The sequence below is a fragment of the Rhipicephalus sanguineus genome, chromosome 1 (assembly GCF_013339695.2).
Source record: "Rhipicephalus sanguineus isolate Rsan-2018 chromosome 1, BIME_Rsan_1.4, whole genome shotgun sequence".
NCBI lineage: Eukaryota > Metazoa > Arthropoda > Arachnida > Ixodida > Ixodidae > Rhipicephalus > Rhipicephalus sanguineus.
Genome location: NC_051176.1, coordinates 139229515 through 139246717, shown reverse-complemented (window position 1 = coordinate 139246717; position 17203 = coordinate 139229515). Strand labels below are relative to the sequence as shown.

General features: G+C 44.9%; 1 protein-coding gene across 2 annotated transcripts in view; it reads left to right on the top strand.

Annotated features, from left to right (window-relative positions):
* LOC119399011 (uncharacterized) overlaps nucleotides 1-3583 on the top strand; it is a 68235-nt gene extending 64652 nt beyond the window's left edge. For both annotated transcript variants that reach the window (XM_037665837.2, XM_037665829.2), the window contains exon 13: nucleotides 983-3583. In XM_037665837.2, coding sequence (XP_037521765.1) covers nucleotides 983-1140 — 158 coding nt within the window. In that variant the 3' untranslated portion in view covers nucleotides 1141-3583. The remainder of the gene's footprint in view (nucleotides 1-982) is intronic.
* Nucleotides 3584-17203: the final 13620 nt, after the last annotated feature.

Below are 17203 nucleotides of genomic sequence, written 5' to 3'. Positions count from 1 at the left end.
GCGCTTTCGCGGCTTGCGCTGCGCAGACGAACGTGAAGCCGCCATGCACTTGAGAAGCACGTTGAGCACTGGAGGTAGCCATTTTTAAATATGCGGGGAGTCGACGCATGCGTGAGGGAGAGCGCGGGCATCGACACCCCTCGCTAGCGGGAACGGCAGCGACGCTCCGCTTACGCTGCTTGTAACTACTTGTAAGCGGAGCGTGGGCCTCGCCCTGCTTCTAAGCGGAGGGCGCATGCGCACTCGCGTCCCCGCTCCGCTTAGCTGCTGAGCGGAGCATAAAAACGCCAACTAAAATACTCTAATAATAACGTCACTTTCCCGTGTTGTGCTGCTAGAGTCAAGGTGTGCTTGTGCCCTGTTAGTTGGTTTTCTCCTGTTCGTGCCTGTGTTTTCCTTACGTTCTTTCTTGTGTGTCTCGGTAGCGCGCTGCGTTCCTTATCTGTGTTCTGCTGTAAGTGACTATTCTGTTCCTTTAGTGCTGTACCTTAGGTCCCGACAAAAAAGGGAACAACCAGTATGGCATACGCGTAACATTGTCTTCGGGACTCTGTTGTCTTAGGGAAGGGAGGCTAGGATATCCGCGCATTGTGTCCATTGTTGAACGTGCACTGTTATTTAACTCTGTGGACATCTGAAGTTCCGAACATGCCACTTCTGAACGTTTTCGTAGCTTGGGTTGATGTTTGCAATGTGTATTACAAGAAATATAATCGATGTTCAAAGTACGCTGAACAAGCGGCAAATAATAAATGTAAAATTTATATAAATACGAGCTGTTAACGACAAGCGTTGATTTACAGCGGAGAAAATGCTATTTTTTCTACTGTTTATGTGTTGAATAAAGCCATGAACCATGATATGTTGGCGAATATCGAAAACAGAACTAAGATGATGGTGCGTCTTCGAGCAGATCAGCTTCGCGAAAGACTCAAGCTGGCGCCTTTACTTAACTAGATCGTGCATGTTTGTGTGTTTGCAGAGTCACTCAGCTACCAGGAGACAGTCGAGCTGATGGATAAGTGCGCCTCGAAGAATTCTGTGATGGCGCTCAGCATAACTGCGTCGACACTGCTGGTGATCTACATCTGCACCGTCGCGTACTTCGTCGCACAGAGGAAAGTGAAGTCCATAACATGAGCTGGATAGCTGTGGACTTCCAAGGATCGCATTCGTTCGGAACACAATGGCGGCTGCCTGTAACTCTTCCATTCTGCCCATTTTATACCCACCTCAATTGCGCGAGTGCTTCGATACGCTGTTTGGTGCATTTTCAAGTGTCGAGCATTATGTTTCAGGCGAAAAATACTGAATCAAATAATGGCTCACAGTGAGCAGTTAGCGACTCCTGGGCATCTGGTTAGAAAAATTCACTCTTACGAACGCGTAGTCGCTTGAAGACAAGATAAAGGCGGATGGAATAATCATGGCTTCCTGCCTTAACGTATATCCGTGCTGAATGTAAACACGAAAATTCATTGCCATGTACAGGCAGAACAGAGGCCATCCGTCCACTTTCAGAAAAATCTATGCCAGAGCTGAATCAGGGGGCTATCAAGGTGCTCCTCCGTAACCTCGTGGTCATTATCTGTACTTTCGGTTCCGAACAGACGAACTCATCTGGTACGGACACTGCCGTGGTTGCATACGAATCGCCATTGCTTCAATAAGCTTCGCCAAAGTCGCCACGGACGCGGTTAAACATGTTGCCGCAGTGGCAAAATTTACTTCAGGAGTAGGGACAGGGAGGGTATGGGTGGGCGCATGCAGATTTATGGGTGCGATACATGAATAATTGGAGGGCGCAGCTAGAATGTGTCATATTGTGTAGATACTTCATCACGTACGAATAGCATTCGGTAACATTTCGGCACAAGCCGCGGCAACAATCCTAGCGAATGGCGTTGTACGTGTCTGTCGCTTTCCGTGTTTCGCCACGTCACAAATATCGCTTGTGTTCTGCTGTGCCTTGTTATCGGCTCCGTTGCAATACCTTTCTCGTGTGATAACGTTGGGCATTTCGAGCAGGTGCAATCTCACTGGCGTGTCCAGGTAGACAAAATCAAATTTAAGCTCAAACTTCACTACATCAAAGCATGAGAATACAAGGGTGCGCTGGTGTATAGACAAGCCTTGTGATACGTGACAAGTGGCCGCAAAAAGAAAAAAAGAACGACTAGAAGCAAGCGATCCAAGGCAGGATTCTTGAACATCGCTTCATTTGCTGGTTACTTACGCAGCGAATGAACGCCCGTCTACTGAGATATACACAAAAGTTTACAACGCAGATGTTGAGACCACTTATGAAGTGGCAACAGTCGTCGGGAGCCAAGTTACAGCCCCTGGAACCACCGTCGTGCAATAGCTAAGGCTGGTGGTTTGTGCCTGCAATGACGCAGTGATGTCTGAAGCTGGGTCTCGTAAATCCCGAGGCAGTTTTTCATTCTTGTTGTCGATCGCGGGCGACAGATCTCAGGAATAAAAATTCAGGAACTAAACGCGTTAAAAGGCAATTTCTGGAATGAAAATGGCGGAGAATCACTTCCAAAGATCCCCTTTATAGAGCCGAAGCAACCCGGACCCTGAAAAGCACGTTTCACTTGCCACATGCCACAATCATCGACGAATGCAACACAAACGCGCGGAACCCCTTTAAGCGTTTGAAGCTCTACAGCATGCGAGAAAGGTAATTGTGTGGAACACTCACATCAGCCTTGTTTAAGAAGGTTTAGCACTTGAGAAAAGAAAAGAAAGTGGTAGGTCGTACGCGTTTTTGTTTTCCTTTAAGCTCTACAGTGTGTTCTGCTAGTGCCAGTATGCGCGTTACATTTGTGCTACGAAAGGGTTAGAACGCGCGTGGCTATACTTTGTCGACGTTCTGAAAGGGTTCTTTCACAACCAAATATGTATGTCCTCTTGTCTGCGAGAACAAGGAAGCAATGCGGGCATACGTCAACCAAAAAAAAAAAAGAATGATGAGGGTTGAGAAAACAAATCATGCTACAACCGCCTTAACGTGTAAATAGTTTTCCCTTGCGTATGAATTTACCGTGTGTGCATGTGAACATCACTAGAATTTTTTTTTTTTGTCTGTCATATGAAGGTACTGTTATCGAAAGCTGCGCGAAATTCGAGTCAACGTTTTGTGCAGCCCAATGTTTCTTCTATGGGTCCTACGAACTATTGTTGTCAACGGCATTTTTCCCCTCTTCATATACCAATGTTCACTTGCGCTTTATTTATTTATTTATTGACACATAGCAACCACCGCGCTCCATGAGCGAGCCAGTACTGTAAGAAATGACGTGTGCAGGGTGCACTCTTCAGTTCGTGTTTCGCGCCATGTTTCATTTTGCTGTCAAGCGTGAGATGGGAGCGTGCATTTCACCATGTGGTGGCGGTTTGGGTGCGTGATGGGGGAACAGCCTACAACGCTTCTCCGCGTCTCTCTCTCTCTATGCGGTGTCAACGACGTTGCGGCTTTTATGTATGGCGGGTGGCTGCGCCCACTGGGCGGCATAAAAGCAGCACATGCACTGGTTTTGTAGGATGTTTTCGAATAAACTCAATGTTGATAAACCAACCTACACTGGCTGCAGTCTGTTGCGCAAGTAGCCAAAACATTCTCGGCTTTCCCAGATTGTATCGTGTGTGCCTCGAGGAGAACAAAAGGCATATTAAGGCGAAAATCTTAGATGCCTCATCAAACGCGAAGATTGACCGTCGGCGTCGGCGGCGTCAACACGAGTGCTGAAAAAAAAAAAACCATCACGTGATGACGTCACCATATGACGTCATGATGACGTCACATGTCGCCGAAAGGTGTGACGTTATAACGTTGCATTATGACGTCACATGATGACGTCATCACAAGCGATCGTCTCTTGGTCAAACGTGGGCCGATCACGGAGGCAGTGCAAATCCAGGTGAGATTCAGAAAGCTTGCAATGGGGTTTCCGATCGTGAAGGCTGTGCAAAACCACGTTAGGTGCTGAAAGTTTCCGTAGGGCCCCGCCACGGTGGTCTAGTGGTTATGGCGCTCGACTGCTGACCCGAAGGTCGCGGGATCGAATCCCGGACGCGGCGGCTGCATTTTCGATGGAGGCGAAAATGTCTGAGGCCCGTGTGCCTAGATTTAGGTGCATGTTAAGGAACCCCAGGTGGTCAAAATTTCCGGAGCCCTCCACTACGGCGTCTCTCATACTCATATCGTGGTTTTGGGACGTTAAAGCCCAGATATTATTATTAAAGTTTCCGTAGGAGAGCAGGGGAGGATCAATACGTTGACTTAGAAAAAGAAGATGATGGCTTTCGACTTCGAGTCGCCTAAGGCGAATGCATAAGGGCCCCTGTGTTTTTTTTGTTTTTGGCTAACACGTATATTTTTTAACCGCTATTTTTTTTTAGAAATATCTGGACGGGAAAGCGAACAGCAGAGCTGGTGGTAACATTTGGTGAAACTGTGCTGATACTGTACACTATAATCCACCGATGGGCCCCCATGATTCCTGTGACCCTTCTGTATTTAAGCAAGGCATAAGTTCAGGAGGAGATGGAGTCTTGAAGAGATGAAAAATCTTTCAACAGGGTACGTCGCTGGAGCCAACGTTTCGACAGGTGGTCTTGTCTTCTTGTATGGTATGGCATGAATAACTTTATTGAGGTCCTGAGTATTCAAACCGCGACTGATGCGGGCCGCTCCCACGTCGGGACGAAGAGGCCAAGCCCCTCTGCCGCTACACGGGCCCTCTGGACAGCCCTGAGTTGGTCCGCCAGCACGTCACTGTGGAGCATTCTCTGCCACCACTGTACACCTTGAGAACCATCACCAGCCAACGCCGGACAGCGCCAGAGCATATGGCCTAAATCGAGCAAACCCCACACTTACTACAATAAACTGCAACCCCGCAGTCAGAATTAATTCTATTCATGACGACCGGGTTAGGGTACGCCAGCGTCTGCAGAACCCTTAATGTAACTGCCTGTGGCCTGTTTAATTTAGAATGTGACGAGGGTAATACCCTGCGTCCTATGTAATAGCAGAGCGGGCGATCTACCCCATCAGGGAGTGCACGGTGCTCTAATCCTCATGCGTCCTTGTGCGCCACCTCGTTAAGGTTATGCGGGGCTCCCGCCAGTGACTCCATGTGCGCCGGAAACCAAGTAACTGTATGCGAAGTGATCTCCCTATCCTAGCTGCAGCAGTCTGTAAGCCCGTTCTGCAACAACTCCCGCCGAGAAGGCTTTAATCGCAGATCGCGAGTCACTAAAGACTAAGACTCTGCCTGAATCAATTAGTGCTAGAGCGATAGCCCTCTGCTCAGCAACCTCCGGATCCTTTGTATAAATGAAAGCGGCATTTCGAATGCTCCCTTTGCCATCTACCACCGCCACCGAATAAGCATCTTTCCCATTAATCCGTGTGCGCCAACAAACGAAGACTCCTCCTCCTGATCCTTTGCCCCCTCGCAACAAAGCCCTAGCTCTCGCCATTCGCCTCCCTACATTGTGTACATTCCGCAGAAAAGGACAAACCGTGATATTAGCCCTTAGGTTCACGTTCAACTCGTATAGCCGCGCCCCATCGCGCGACACAACCATGATTCTGCAATTGAATCTAAGGTATACCTACCCGCCGATGTACCTAGCAACCACTCTCTCTGTGCCGTACGTTGAGCCTCGGCAATTTCATTTAAAGTATTATGAAAACCCAACCGGAACAACATCTCGATTGACATACTCACAGGCATATTTCAAATTTGTTTTTCTCCCCCCTTTTCCAATTTAGCATAGCTGCCACATACGAGAAATGACATAAAATAAATTTGTGAACTAACCTGCCACCACACGGGCCCTCTGGACAGTCCTGAGTTGGTCCGCCAACACGTCACTGTAGCGATACTACAGCGTTAAATGTGCCACGAGGACTGTGCCACGCTGTCGAGAGAACACCACCAACGGCACTTGAGGTCGCGTCAGCGCGTAACCTTGTTACGATGATCGTCAAAGTAGCTCAGAATGATCCTATACGGATAGGAGGGCACAACTTCGAGTACAGCTGGAACGACGAAAAATATAGAAAAGCCGCGAAGACATCGTAGAGGAATTCAATGACTATAGAAAATACACTAAAAAAAGCTTTCGACTGGGCAAGATCCGCGAGGAGATACTTGCTAACACCAGACACATTCGCCACCCTTTCTTGAAGGCGCTGTAAGACACCTCCAAAATAACAAGTACGCAAACAGTTAAAGCACATATCATCGAGTGGGCTTGAGTGCAGCAGCACACTCCGCTCGGCACTGCGCCTGGATAACAACAAACGCTATTTTATTCAAACTATGTCCTGAAGTGCCATGCATGCTGCTAACTTAAAGCAGCTAGGGTGAAATAGCTGACGCAGGAGTACAGATCAGTACAGGCAAGTTCCATAATGTGTCTTGTGTGTGAACATTGTTGTCATCACGTGGACATTATGCATGTCGTGCGAACATTCCTTTTAAAAGGACATTGCCGTGAGTAAGTGTACATTTATTTATAAGCTCGTGACACTAATTAATAAGTAAGGAAAGAGGAGTAGCTGGAGCCTTGTATAGGCACAAACCTCTCCTTAAACATATTTAATAACAAAAAAAAAAAGAAAAGAAAAGGTGAAGGCATAAAACGAACTGTGAAAAAGTGTTAAAAAATGAACAGATCGCCAGAGGAAGCTGAAGTGCTTTGGCCAATAAAGATGCGCTAACTTACAACTTCCCGTGCCAACTTTTCTTTGCCGCCTTCAGATGATAAAAAAATAGGAATAGCGGCAGTCAGGCGACCGTTGGCGTTACGTGAGGCTGTATTTCCTGAAAAACCAACGCTCACATTGCAGATATTTTATTTCGAAAGGGATATGCTATCTCCTTCCACTCGGTATCCCGTCCATTCTGTGCATTTCTCCTATACACTTGTGCCAGGAAACGCTATTTAAATAAAAAAAAAAGGATATATAAAATTATTCTGGAGGCGCGATCCCAGTAGATGAGCCAGTTAGCCCTGTGCGCTGACCAGTCAAATACCTCTCACACGTTCGCTTTCAATGGCACTTGAAACCAATGTTCATTGAAATATGTCTGCCCGATTGGCTCCTTCGTGCTCGTGCACGCGCGCAAGAGAGCCAAGCAGGCGGGCTGATTTCAATGCTCTTTGATTTCGATGTTGCTTGAAAGCGCTTGTATAATTGTGGTGTTACTTGCGCTTTAGTTACTTGCTTAGACACCTTGAGGGCAGCTTCGGGTTACAACCCGATCAAGCCAGCATATGATGAATCCTAGGAAAGCATAGAGGGTTTTATTTGTAGCATTTAATTGAAGTTTAGTAATTCGGAAATACTGGGAAACGAAAGTGGACGGGAAAACTTGCCGTCAGTGGGGACCGAACCCCCGCGCGCGCAATACAGAGGTTGTGAGTTAGCTCTTCTCCGACGGAGCGCACATAAAAGAGAAAGACAGAGAGAGAAAGTAAGGGTGACCTAATTTGTAGGCCTGGTGGTCCCATGCTCCAGTTTCCCACAGGTTGGGTGTCCTCCCAAGCGACTTGAAACTCTGTTCAGCCGAGAACCTGGCCGGAAGCGTGCTTGTACCTATTTGACCCGTAGGTACCTGGCAGCAGCCATTCTCTGCCTCCTACAACTGCGGGTGGATGCTCGACAATTTCACCGAGGCTGTGGTGGTTAAGGTGCGCACAGATACCCTCGCATGTCTTTACGGGGCCACCTTTAGATGAGGAGCACCCATAAACCGTCAAGCACTAGACCGGCGTGCCCCTCTACAAATGAGAAAAACCGGTGGCTTCCCGGTCGACAATGAGAATCCAACCCCGTACCTCCCGCATTGGAAGCGAACCCTCAACCATTTCGCCACTGCCTGAAAACATTACGCAAAAAAAAAAAATGAAATTAAAAAGAGCAAGAATTGAGAATGGTCAAACGCAAAAGGATGGTATGAAATACTGAACGTAAGCGGCCTGTGACGGGGTCTTTTGAACCCAGCATAATTATAAAGGTGTTCGTACAGAGAATAAAAACAGGCTGCAAGTTCATGTAGAAAGCCGGTTTGTACAATATTTCCAGTGCAAAACACGGTACAAAAAAAAAAAACATGGCTGATCCCTGAGCATGACCATGCTGAAAAAGTGTTGCAGGGCCCTTTTAAGCTCACGATGCGACAACGGAATGACAAAGGTGATAAGTCTTATTGTGATTTGAGCGAAGAAACGCTGATATTGTTAGAGCATGCGGAGTGAATGAATCAGGCGGAGCGGTTTTGAAGAGATCCAAGTTCGTTGGAAAGGTAAGAGTGATGCGCAATCCACATGGCTGACGCGCATTGAAGTTTAGTTCTTTTCTCTGACGTGTATGCGAGAAACCTTTTACAGGACGGTGCTTGTAGCATATTACGTTTTGAGAAAACAAGGTTTTGATTAGCTGACGAATTAACGCCAGCTACTGGTGAACGCCAAAAAAGATCGTCAGACAGAACGACTCCAAGGTATCTGAAAAAGGACACGCATTCAATTGGTAGGTTAGTAATTGTGCGCGGAAAAACAAATGCATTTGAACGGCGGACGACATTCGTTACATTTTTGGGGGTAATGTATCATCTACCATTTATCACACCAGCCTATAGTATTTGGTTAAGATCTGACTGAAGGGTAGATTGGTCGGGCACATTAGTAACTTTTACGGCAAATGATGCAATCGTCGGCAAACATGCGAATGTGGCACGAGAGCTGCTGAGGCAGACCGTTCATATAAATTAAGAATGATGATGGGACTTGAAGGGAACGCCTGAGTTCACTGGCACGTCTTAGATAGCTTATCATATGCCATAACAAACCGAGAACTGTTTGTCGGAAGCGGTTTAATGAAGCCGAAGACGTACCAGTGCAATTTCAGATGGGTAGAGTATTGGTATCATTAGTCAGTCAGACAATTCGTCAACAGGTTTTGCATAATGCAAAAAGATATAGAATCGGTTTAGATGGTTGAATCGAGGTTCGAATTAAAGCCATGGATTAATATAGCTGGTGGGACCCGCAAGAGAGCCCGTTGCGAAATCCATGCTGTGAAGGATAAAAAATGTCCGAGTCAGTAGAATTTGCGACTTGACAATTGATGACGTATTCCACAATTTTGCATGGGACGCTTCACTCTTGTCAGTAAGATGGGACGATAGTTTAGTGGCGAATATATTTTTTTTGCGTGATTTGAATACTGGAGCAATCGTGTGCGATTTTCAGTTATAGGGCATGCTGGATGTGGACAGTGATCGTATGAAAAGCAAGGACAGGCCAGTGGCGTACCAACTTGTTCGCGAGTGGGGGGCAAGCGTCGCTCACTCTGTCGGCCGTATATATATATATATATATATATATATATATATATATATATATATATATATATATATATATATATATATATATATATATATATATATATATATATATATATATATATATGTATATATATATATATATATATATAGAGAGAGAGAGAGAATACAATTGCTCTCAATTCAATTTGACGGGTCTTTTTTATATACAGAGAGATAATCTTTCACATCTGTTGTCTGAACTCACGAAAGAAGCTGCACAAAGAGAGTGCAGGCTGGGCCGCCCTGTACCACGACAACACGGCAGTGTTTAATAGCATTATGGGAAAAATACAGTCAGTTTTAGAAAGGAAAGCCACATTTAACCTGTTCGTCATCTGAGCATTCCATCTGCGACCTTCACAGTCTGTTTGGCGTTGTAAATACGATGAGTATGAAGAACCTGCTTTGACTCTAATAACTCAAATGCTCGCTTAATAAACAAAACATGTGGCTGACAAAGCAAGGTATACTTCGCAGAGGTCTTCAGAATAAGCCGAATGCCAATTTTTTTTTTTTTTTTTACTGTAAGAGCCCTCTAACTTAAAGTCTTTCTGAAGAAGAAGACCAAGTTGACTCGATTAATTTTTATGGAAACCACATTGAGCTGGCTGTGTATATAGGATTATGAACGTCTACGAATTTATATATTAGGTGTCGTTCCTTGCCCTTCTACTTTTCCCAGCTTGGACGGGGGGTGGTGGGAAAAGCGGTGAAGTGGCCCTCTACTCCTCCAAGTAAATACGCCTACGTAAACTGTGTGAGGTCAAATTTTCGTTTATAAAATGTGGGCAATTATAACGTTAAGTTACCGCGCATTGTTTCATTCCGTATAGGTCATCAGCTGTTAATGATTGGTCAAAATTTTCTGGCTCATGCTCACAGCAACAAATGACGCGTAAGTGATCCACCGCGTAATGAAGACTTCCGCAAGACTACGTCAAAAAAACAAAACAAAAAAAAACAGAATGAACTATTTGTAATACGGAATATTGTTGGTCATTGGTTTTTCGCTATTCGTAAAAAAAATTTCGGTGTACCATAAATCGCCTCCTTGTTACGCGACATCACAAGTCTGCAAAAACTCGACGCGTTAAAAGGAAGTGTGCACAATAAACAACGCATTACCATGCAGAACAATAAACTTTTTTTTTGGAATAGTCAGACAGTGTCTCATTATGAACGCAATTAAAGAAGGCTGCCCGCCTATCACATCGGCAGCGGCTACTTATAGGAGCTGGCGAGATGGATTCATATGCGTATAATATATACTTTCAGTGTTAGTATAACGATGTTGAGCTGTTTTTGCGTATATACAACTCTTTGTGAACTCCTCTTTGTTAAGAGAGAGGTAGAGAGAGAAATAAAGATTATTATAGGAACGGACACAATCTTTTTACAGGTTGGCAGTCTTCTTAGTCCAGAAAACTGTGAACCCTGACAATCTTCCCGGGCAGGTAGGTCAAATTAAGGGCTTCTCGATGTGCTCGAGTCCATTGCCTTATTTATAAGACGCTGCGGTTGCTGCAGGCCACTACATGATAAGCAAGGTGAAGCAGGTTAATGGGAGACTAAAGCGGGAACCTTTTTTAGCTGTCCTGGCTCGGCACAACTAAAATACTCAACCCTTCTGCGCACTCGTCAACTCACAGCAGCTTGGATATGGAGCAGCGGCGTTGCTATTCGTTTTCAAAAAAAGAAACTAAATTTCCTGTGAGGAGAAGAGCGTTAGATCGCGCTATAAAACGTATACTGGTTTCCACCCGTATTTTCGTTGCCGATTTCTTTATTTATTTATTTACTTACTTATTTATTTATTTATTTATTTATTTATTATTTATTTATTTATTTATTTATTTATTTATTTATTTATTTATTTATTTATTTATTGAATACGGCGGACAAAAAGTCCAAGCGGAGTGAGCAATATCCACATGATACAAACTAAATAACAGAATGAAACAAGGTTGCAAAGCGTTTTTTACACAATTTCTTAGGATATAAGACGGAGGGTTACGAATAAAAAAGAAACACTTGAACAACTTGGTCAAAATACAATTCTAAGGAAGTCATGGAAGTATTTGCACAAATGGTCAAGGGTGTTGGGGGAATGCTTCGGTTAGTTTAGTCCAATCAGCTATTGTTTGTGGGAAGATGGAGTACCGAGAAGTGTCAGTCCTGGCGAAGATTGGCGTTAGGGAATGAGGATAGTGATGCCGAGTGGGTCTGCTTAACAAGGGGGATACGTTTGCTGCGGTGTCTAAGTAAATTTCAGGCCAGGCAGAATAAAATCAAAGCATGACAGATTGTTCTAATGTTACAAAGCCCCTGCTGAGCGGTGGCCTTTTCTGTAATGCTCGATCGCAAGGCGTGAAAGCGTCGCATGGGCAGCCCGTTCCGCAGAGAGCCATACAGTGCGTGGCCACGAGACACGGAGGACAGTCGTCACAGCGGAATCGTACGAGAAATTTTATTATATAATTACGTCATTGCTGCGTTCAGGTAAAACTTTGGCTGACTTGTTAGTTCGCCAGTCTGCAGCGGACAATGACCGCTGTCGGAAGTAAGGGGGGGGGGGGGGGAAGGGGTCTCCGCCCCCTTAACTTTTCTCATTGGGGGGGGGGGGTAGCGCCCCCCTTGTCCCCCAGGCAGATACGCCTATGGGACAGGTATCCTATGGAGTTTCGCTTTCTGTTTTTAACACGTTTGTATTTATTTCGTCATAATTTTAGTCCATTTATTAGGGATGTAATCCAAGTTGCCATTTATATTATACGGCATTCTGTAACATGAAAATGAGCAATGCCCGTCAATTTTGCGAGTAAGTAAGAATTAAACGCTGCATTAAGAATACTTGCGCTGTCGAGGTTAGATGGCACTTCGCCTTGAATCAGATCAGGGCTGGGCAAAGATACTTTGAAATTGTATCGCGATACGATACAAGATACTCAGGCAAGAAGTATTGGAGATACAGATACAAGATACTGCCGCAATGATTGTATCCGATACGATACTTGGCAATTGTATCTTAAGATACTTCGATACATTCTCTAAATTGTTATTATAGATCCATATAATGTAGCAGTGAACGCCTATGCACGAAAATGTTTTCTTGAAAATTTCCTAACTGTGACCTATTTTGTTTCACTTTAATGAAATGTCTGTTAATATCTAAAAGTTTTGCCCTTCTTGCTCAAAGTACGTTAGTTTCCTTCCAAAACAATTTATTGCGATTTGCTTTAGCTTCTTCACAGGACAACTCTTTATACAGTTCGCTGACAGCGGTTCTTGCTTGTCATTTTTGCAATTAATGGGTAATGGGAGTCGCTGCTCAGCTTGCCGACCAGCTAGCGGGTTGCCATATAATCACAATAACGTCAATAAGAAACCTTCGCACGGCGGCGCAAATACCGGCCGGTGTGGACTTTTACCTTGCCCGTAAAAGACAGTTTGCACAATACCGTGTATCCGGACAGGTGTACAGCAGCAGCAGCAGCGCTGGTAGCGACTTTTTTTTTGGGGGGGGGGGGGGGGGGGGGCGTGGTGTATGCTAGCGGTTTGAGACCTTTCGCTAGCGGCCCCGGCCGCACACATGACCATCTTCGTCCCATTTGTTTTTACTTTCTAGATAAGTATGTTCATGAGCTACGCAGACGTGACAGGTCTCAAGCTTTCCTTTCGTAAGGAACATGTGGTCACCATGTGCTGAAACATAACCGTGGAACAAAAACTCTATATTTCAGAATCCGCGTCCAGAATTCACTCGTTGTGCACATCGGTATCGATGTTTCTCTAATCCTGACTCCAAATTCCCTTCAGAAATGACCTATATGTGAGATATGGGAAAGGCTTCCTTTCGAATGGCAACGTCATTTTGTTCAAATTATCTCCCACCACCTTCACTGTCCCGGCACTTCGAACTAAATTTCGCGACTGTGGCCCGCTGGCTATAGGCTGAGTTTGAGACCCCTGGTGTATACGTAGATGACGTAAAAGAGCAATGAACTTTCATATTCTACTTATCTGCTGGCGTAAATTGATATCCTCACTAACGCGTAATCTTTTAGCAATGTTTCTTCAACGAGAAAACATGTGCAACACAGAGACGTCTCAGACGTATTGTATAGTTGCACAAAGCGTTATTCGCTTTGTGCAACCACCGTTATTCGCGCTATTGCCGCTTATAGATACCATTAGGTGGCGATTAGTAATACGAAAAATATTTAAGAAGGCCTAAAACAGGAAAACTAATATAAGTAAAATAGAGGTGGTTCTGTATCAAACATTCACATTGAATGAGTAGAGAAAGACAATACAGAGGGCGCCCTTAATAGCAATGAGCATGAAGTATTGTCAACATGCCTACTAAGACAATAGAAAATTCAGTGCCTATGGAAAATTGCCTGAAACGTCTCGTTGGGACGCTCATGAGTAAAACGGAGCATTCAGTAAAACAACTCTTTAACATCTTTAAGATGGCTCCTAATGATTTCCATTATTATAATGCAAACTCACTTTCGCTATTTTTCTAAGCGATAAGCAGAATGCTTTGTACTGTAGCTCAAGGGACGCCTACATAATTATATATTTGTTTTCAAAATCTCCTTGGCAACTTGTAAATGGATAAACAGTAGTAGAAATATAAAGCAGACAGTTAGAAGAATAAAGCAGAGATCTTATTTTGGGAATGCGTTACAAAAGACATACTGCAGTTACCAGACCAGAAAAACAGTACAGAGACCTAGGTAATGTATTGGATGCAAAATGACAGCGATAAAGCACTTGTGCCAATCATCAAGTTATGATTTCATAAATTCTTTGAATAAATGTAGCAGGAAGTGAAAAATACGGTACGCCAAGATATTTTCTGTTAGGTAAACAGTCATAGCGTAGTTCAGCGCAAAAAAACAGGCAACAGACGAGTGAGAGGACAAGGACACTCGTCTGTTGCCTGTTTTTTGCGCTGAACTACGTTATGACTGACTCGTTCCAACTCGCCCAACAAGCAACGTTGCTATGTTAGGTAAACGCTTGATCTATTAGATCTAGCATCAGTACTAGTGGTGCTATAGTTGTTTGCATATCTTATTTATATATAAGTTAATTCATTGCATGTAAGTCAAGCTTTACATCCACGAGATCCTTCAAATCGCTGATATGTAAAATCCACGAGACACAAAGCGACCCCATTCTTGCACGCATCACATTTCGTTACGGAGCAAGACGCAAGAGGATGTTCAATAACGACACTGTAGCAACATCAGAATTTGCGCGATAGACGCTGCACGCAGTGGAGTACGCGGCGCAGGACAGTGGCTAAGAGCAAGTGTCGCGGCAATGGCGCAACTAAAGAGAAAAGAAATCGAGAAAACAAAAGGTACGTGGGCTGGGAGTAGACGTCCGCGTGCTTGTCTTCCTCATCTTCTGCCCTCTCTGGAGGACTCTGGCGGAAAAATAAAATTGCGTCACAGCCCTTAGACTTGTTCAGATGGCTTAGTGGCACCAGTACCAGCTTGAGAAGCGGAGCTTGGCCAGTGATTATTGTTTCGCACGGTTGTGTTGCGATAGAAGTATCTTGTATCTTAAGATACACGATACATTATTGAATCTATCGGAAATACAGATACAGATACTCATCTTTCGAGACGTATCGCGATACAGATACAAGATACCCATAGAGTATCTAAGATAGTATCTAAGATACATGTATCTTCGATACTGCCCAGCACTGGCCTTGATCATTAGATAGTGCAATAAAGTAAGACTTATGAGGGACGATTGCTTGACAAAACTTTCTCTGGTTTTTCTTTTACATTATCCACAGAACGCCGCGCATAAACGAGCTCTTGGCAGCCCGCATAGCAGCGAGAGAGCCTACTTCCGTGGCATTATACTTTTTCCTAAGTGCCAAGAAGGTTGCCTTGGTTGGTTTCACTATAATGACGTTTCTTTTTGTTTACCAGGCGCTTCAAGATTTTGGTAAGCCATGGCTTACCACGGTTAACACGGAACGGGATTTTCTGGACGAATGCTTGAGTTAGATCAGACAATTTCTTCCTGAAATGCAACCAATTTACGCCAATGGATCAGTCGTAGAGGTTAGACTTAATAACTGGAATCAAATCAGCGAGTTCGGCGTTAATTGCTTCATAATTTTCGCGATAACACAAAGGTATTGCATTCGGATGGGTTCGGTGCAAAACTGGGGAAAAAGTGAAATATGCGTGTAGGTCTTACGGCCGCATAGATCTGCCATTCATGTCAGAGATAATTGGGTGATAATAGGTTGATTGGTTAATATTAGGTCCAAGAAGGACAAAGGAAAAGTGGTCGTTTTGTCTGACCATACTGGGCGGGGTGGGGCGGGATGGGGCGGGGTGGGGCCACCAGACCCGAGGCCTAAGCGAAGGCCTCGGGTCGTTGTACAGGGCGAACCACATTTGATCGGCGAGATCGTGGCTGCAAAAGCGAAAGAAGAAAAAACGCTACTACGTTTCACTTTCATTAGACGTCTACTCGCCTACTTTCGTCGTGCAAATCTACTTATTCATGCGCTGCCTTAAAGCAAAAGCCTTTATTCACACCTGCATGAAATCCGCGTTGGTGTCTCGCTCACCAAGTGCTAAAAACTGCTCAGGTCGCATTGACAATGGTCTAACTCATGAACGTTAAAACAGTACATTAAAAGGCACTCTAGTTTTACATTTGTTCCGAGTGCACGCTCGAACAACACCACGGAATAGCACGGCTCTGCAGGTGCAGTCGCGCATTGCCGACTACTATCGAAATATTAGTGTAACGGTTAGCCAACGCACAGACGCTCATAACACAAACGAACTGCCACCTGACTTCTGTCTAAGCAGTGAGGTAAAAGTAAACGGGAGTGCCGTCGGCAGGACGATAATGACCGAGCGAGCAAGGACGGAGTGGCACCGGCACATGACGGTCACTAACCAAGTCGATTGGTTAGTGACCATGATGTGAACGTCAAATGGACGTTTCGAAACTCACATGGTTTCCTTTTCCCCAGTGCATTAACCACAGCTAGGTCGTTGTCTGTTGATATGCGTAGCACGAGACGAAGAAAACAACGATAATCTTGGGGCATGGTACCATCAGTACGCTTATGGCGACACGTTATGAAAATTTTTAACCTCATAGGCATTCCTTTGCATCCTTTATGTTCCTTTGCGTTCCTTTACGGCTATAAAAGTTCATTGCACACGACAGCGGGGTCGAAAAGACCTATATGACAACTTTAATAATTCTGATCACTTGGCTCACACAGAAATATATAATGCATGAATCTTGAAGCAATAGCTACGAAATTTATTCGGTTCACTTTTCGTGCCGTCTATTCCAGCTATCGTCAGTTTTACTCGCTGCAATGAGTTGGTAAATAAGAAAACTTTATTCTTTCCCGGAAACGTTCAGATCTGATCCCTTTAACCATGAGGGTCTTGGTTAGCTAACAATTGAAACCCAACCTCAAGCATGGGCGCGACGCTCGCGCGGCCGAGTTATGCGTTACTGGGGATAGACGCTGCCGGCGAAGGTGGTTTGTCGCCGGATTTGGCAGCGGCGGCGACAAGGAAACGTGCGCGCATGCGCTCCTCATTCGGCCCCGAGCACTGCTATAGTCAGCAATAGTTACAATGTGACGCACCACAGATGCAATTAGAGAGCTCTGCGCGTGCGTGGAAGCGGGGCGGCAGTGTTGTGGCGAAAGGAGACGCGCCGTGAATATTCCGATAAGAGCAGTGGCGTCGCTCGACGTTGCTTTGGAAGCCTAT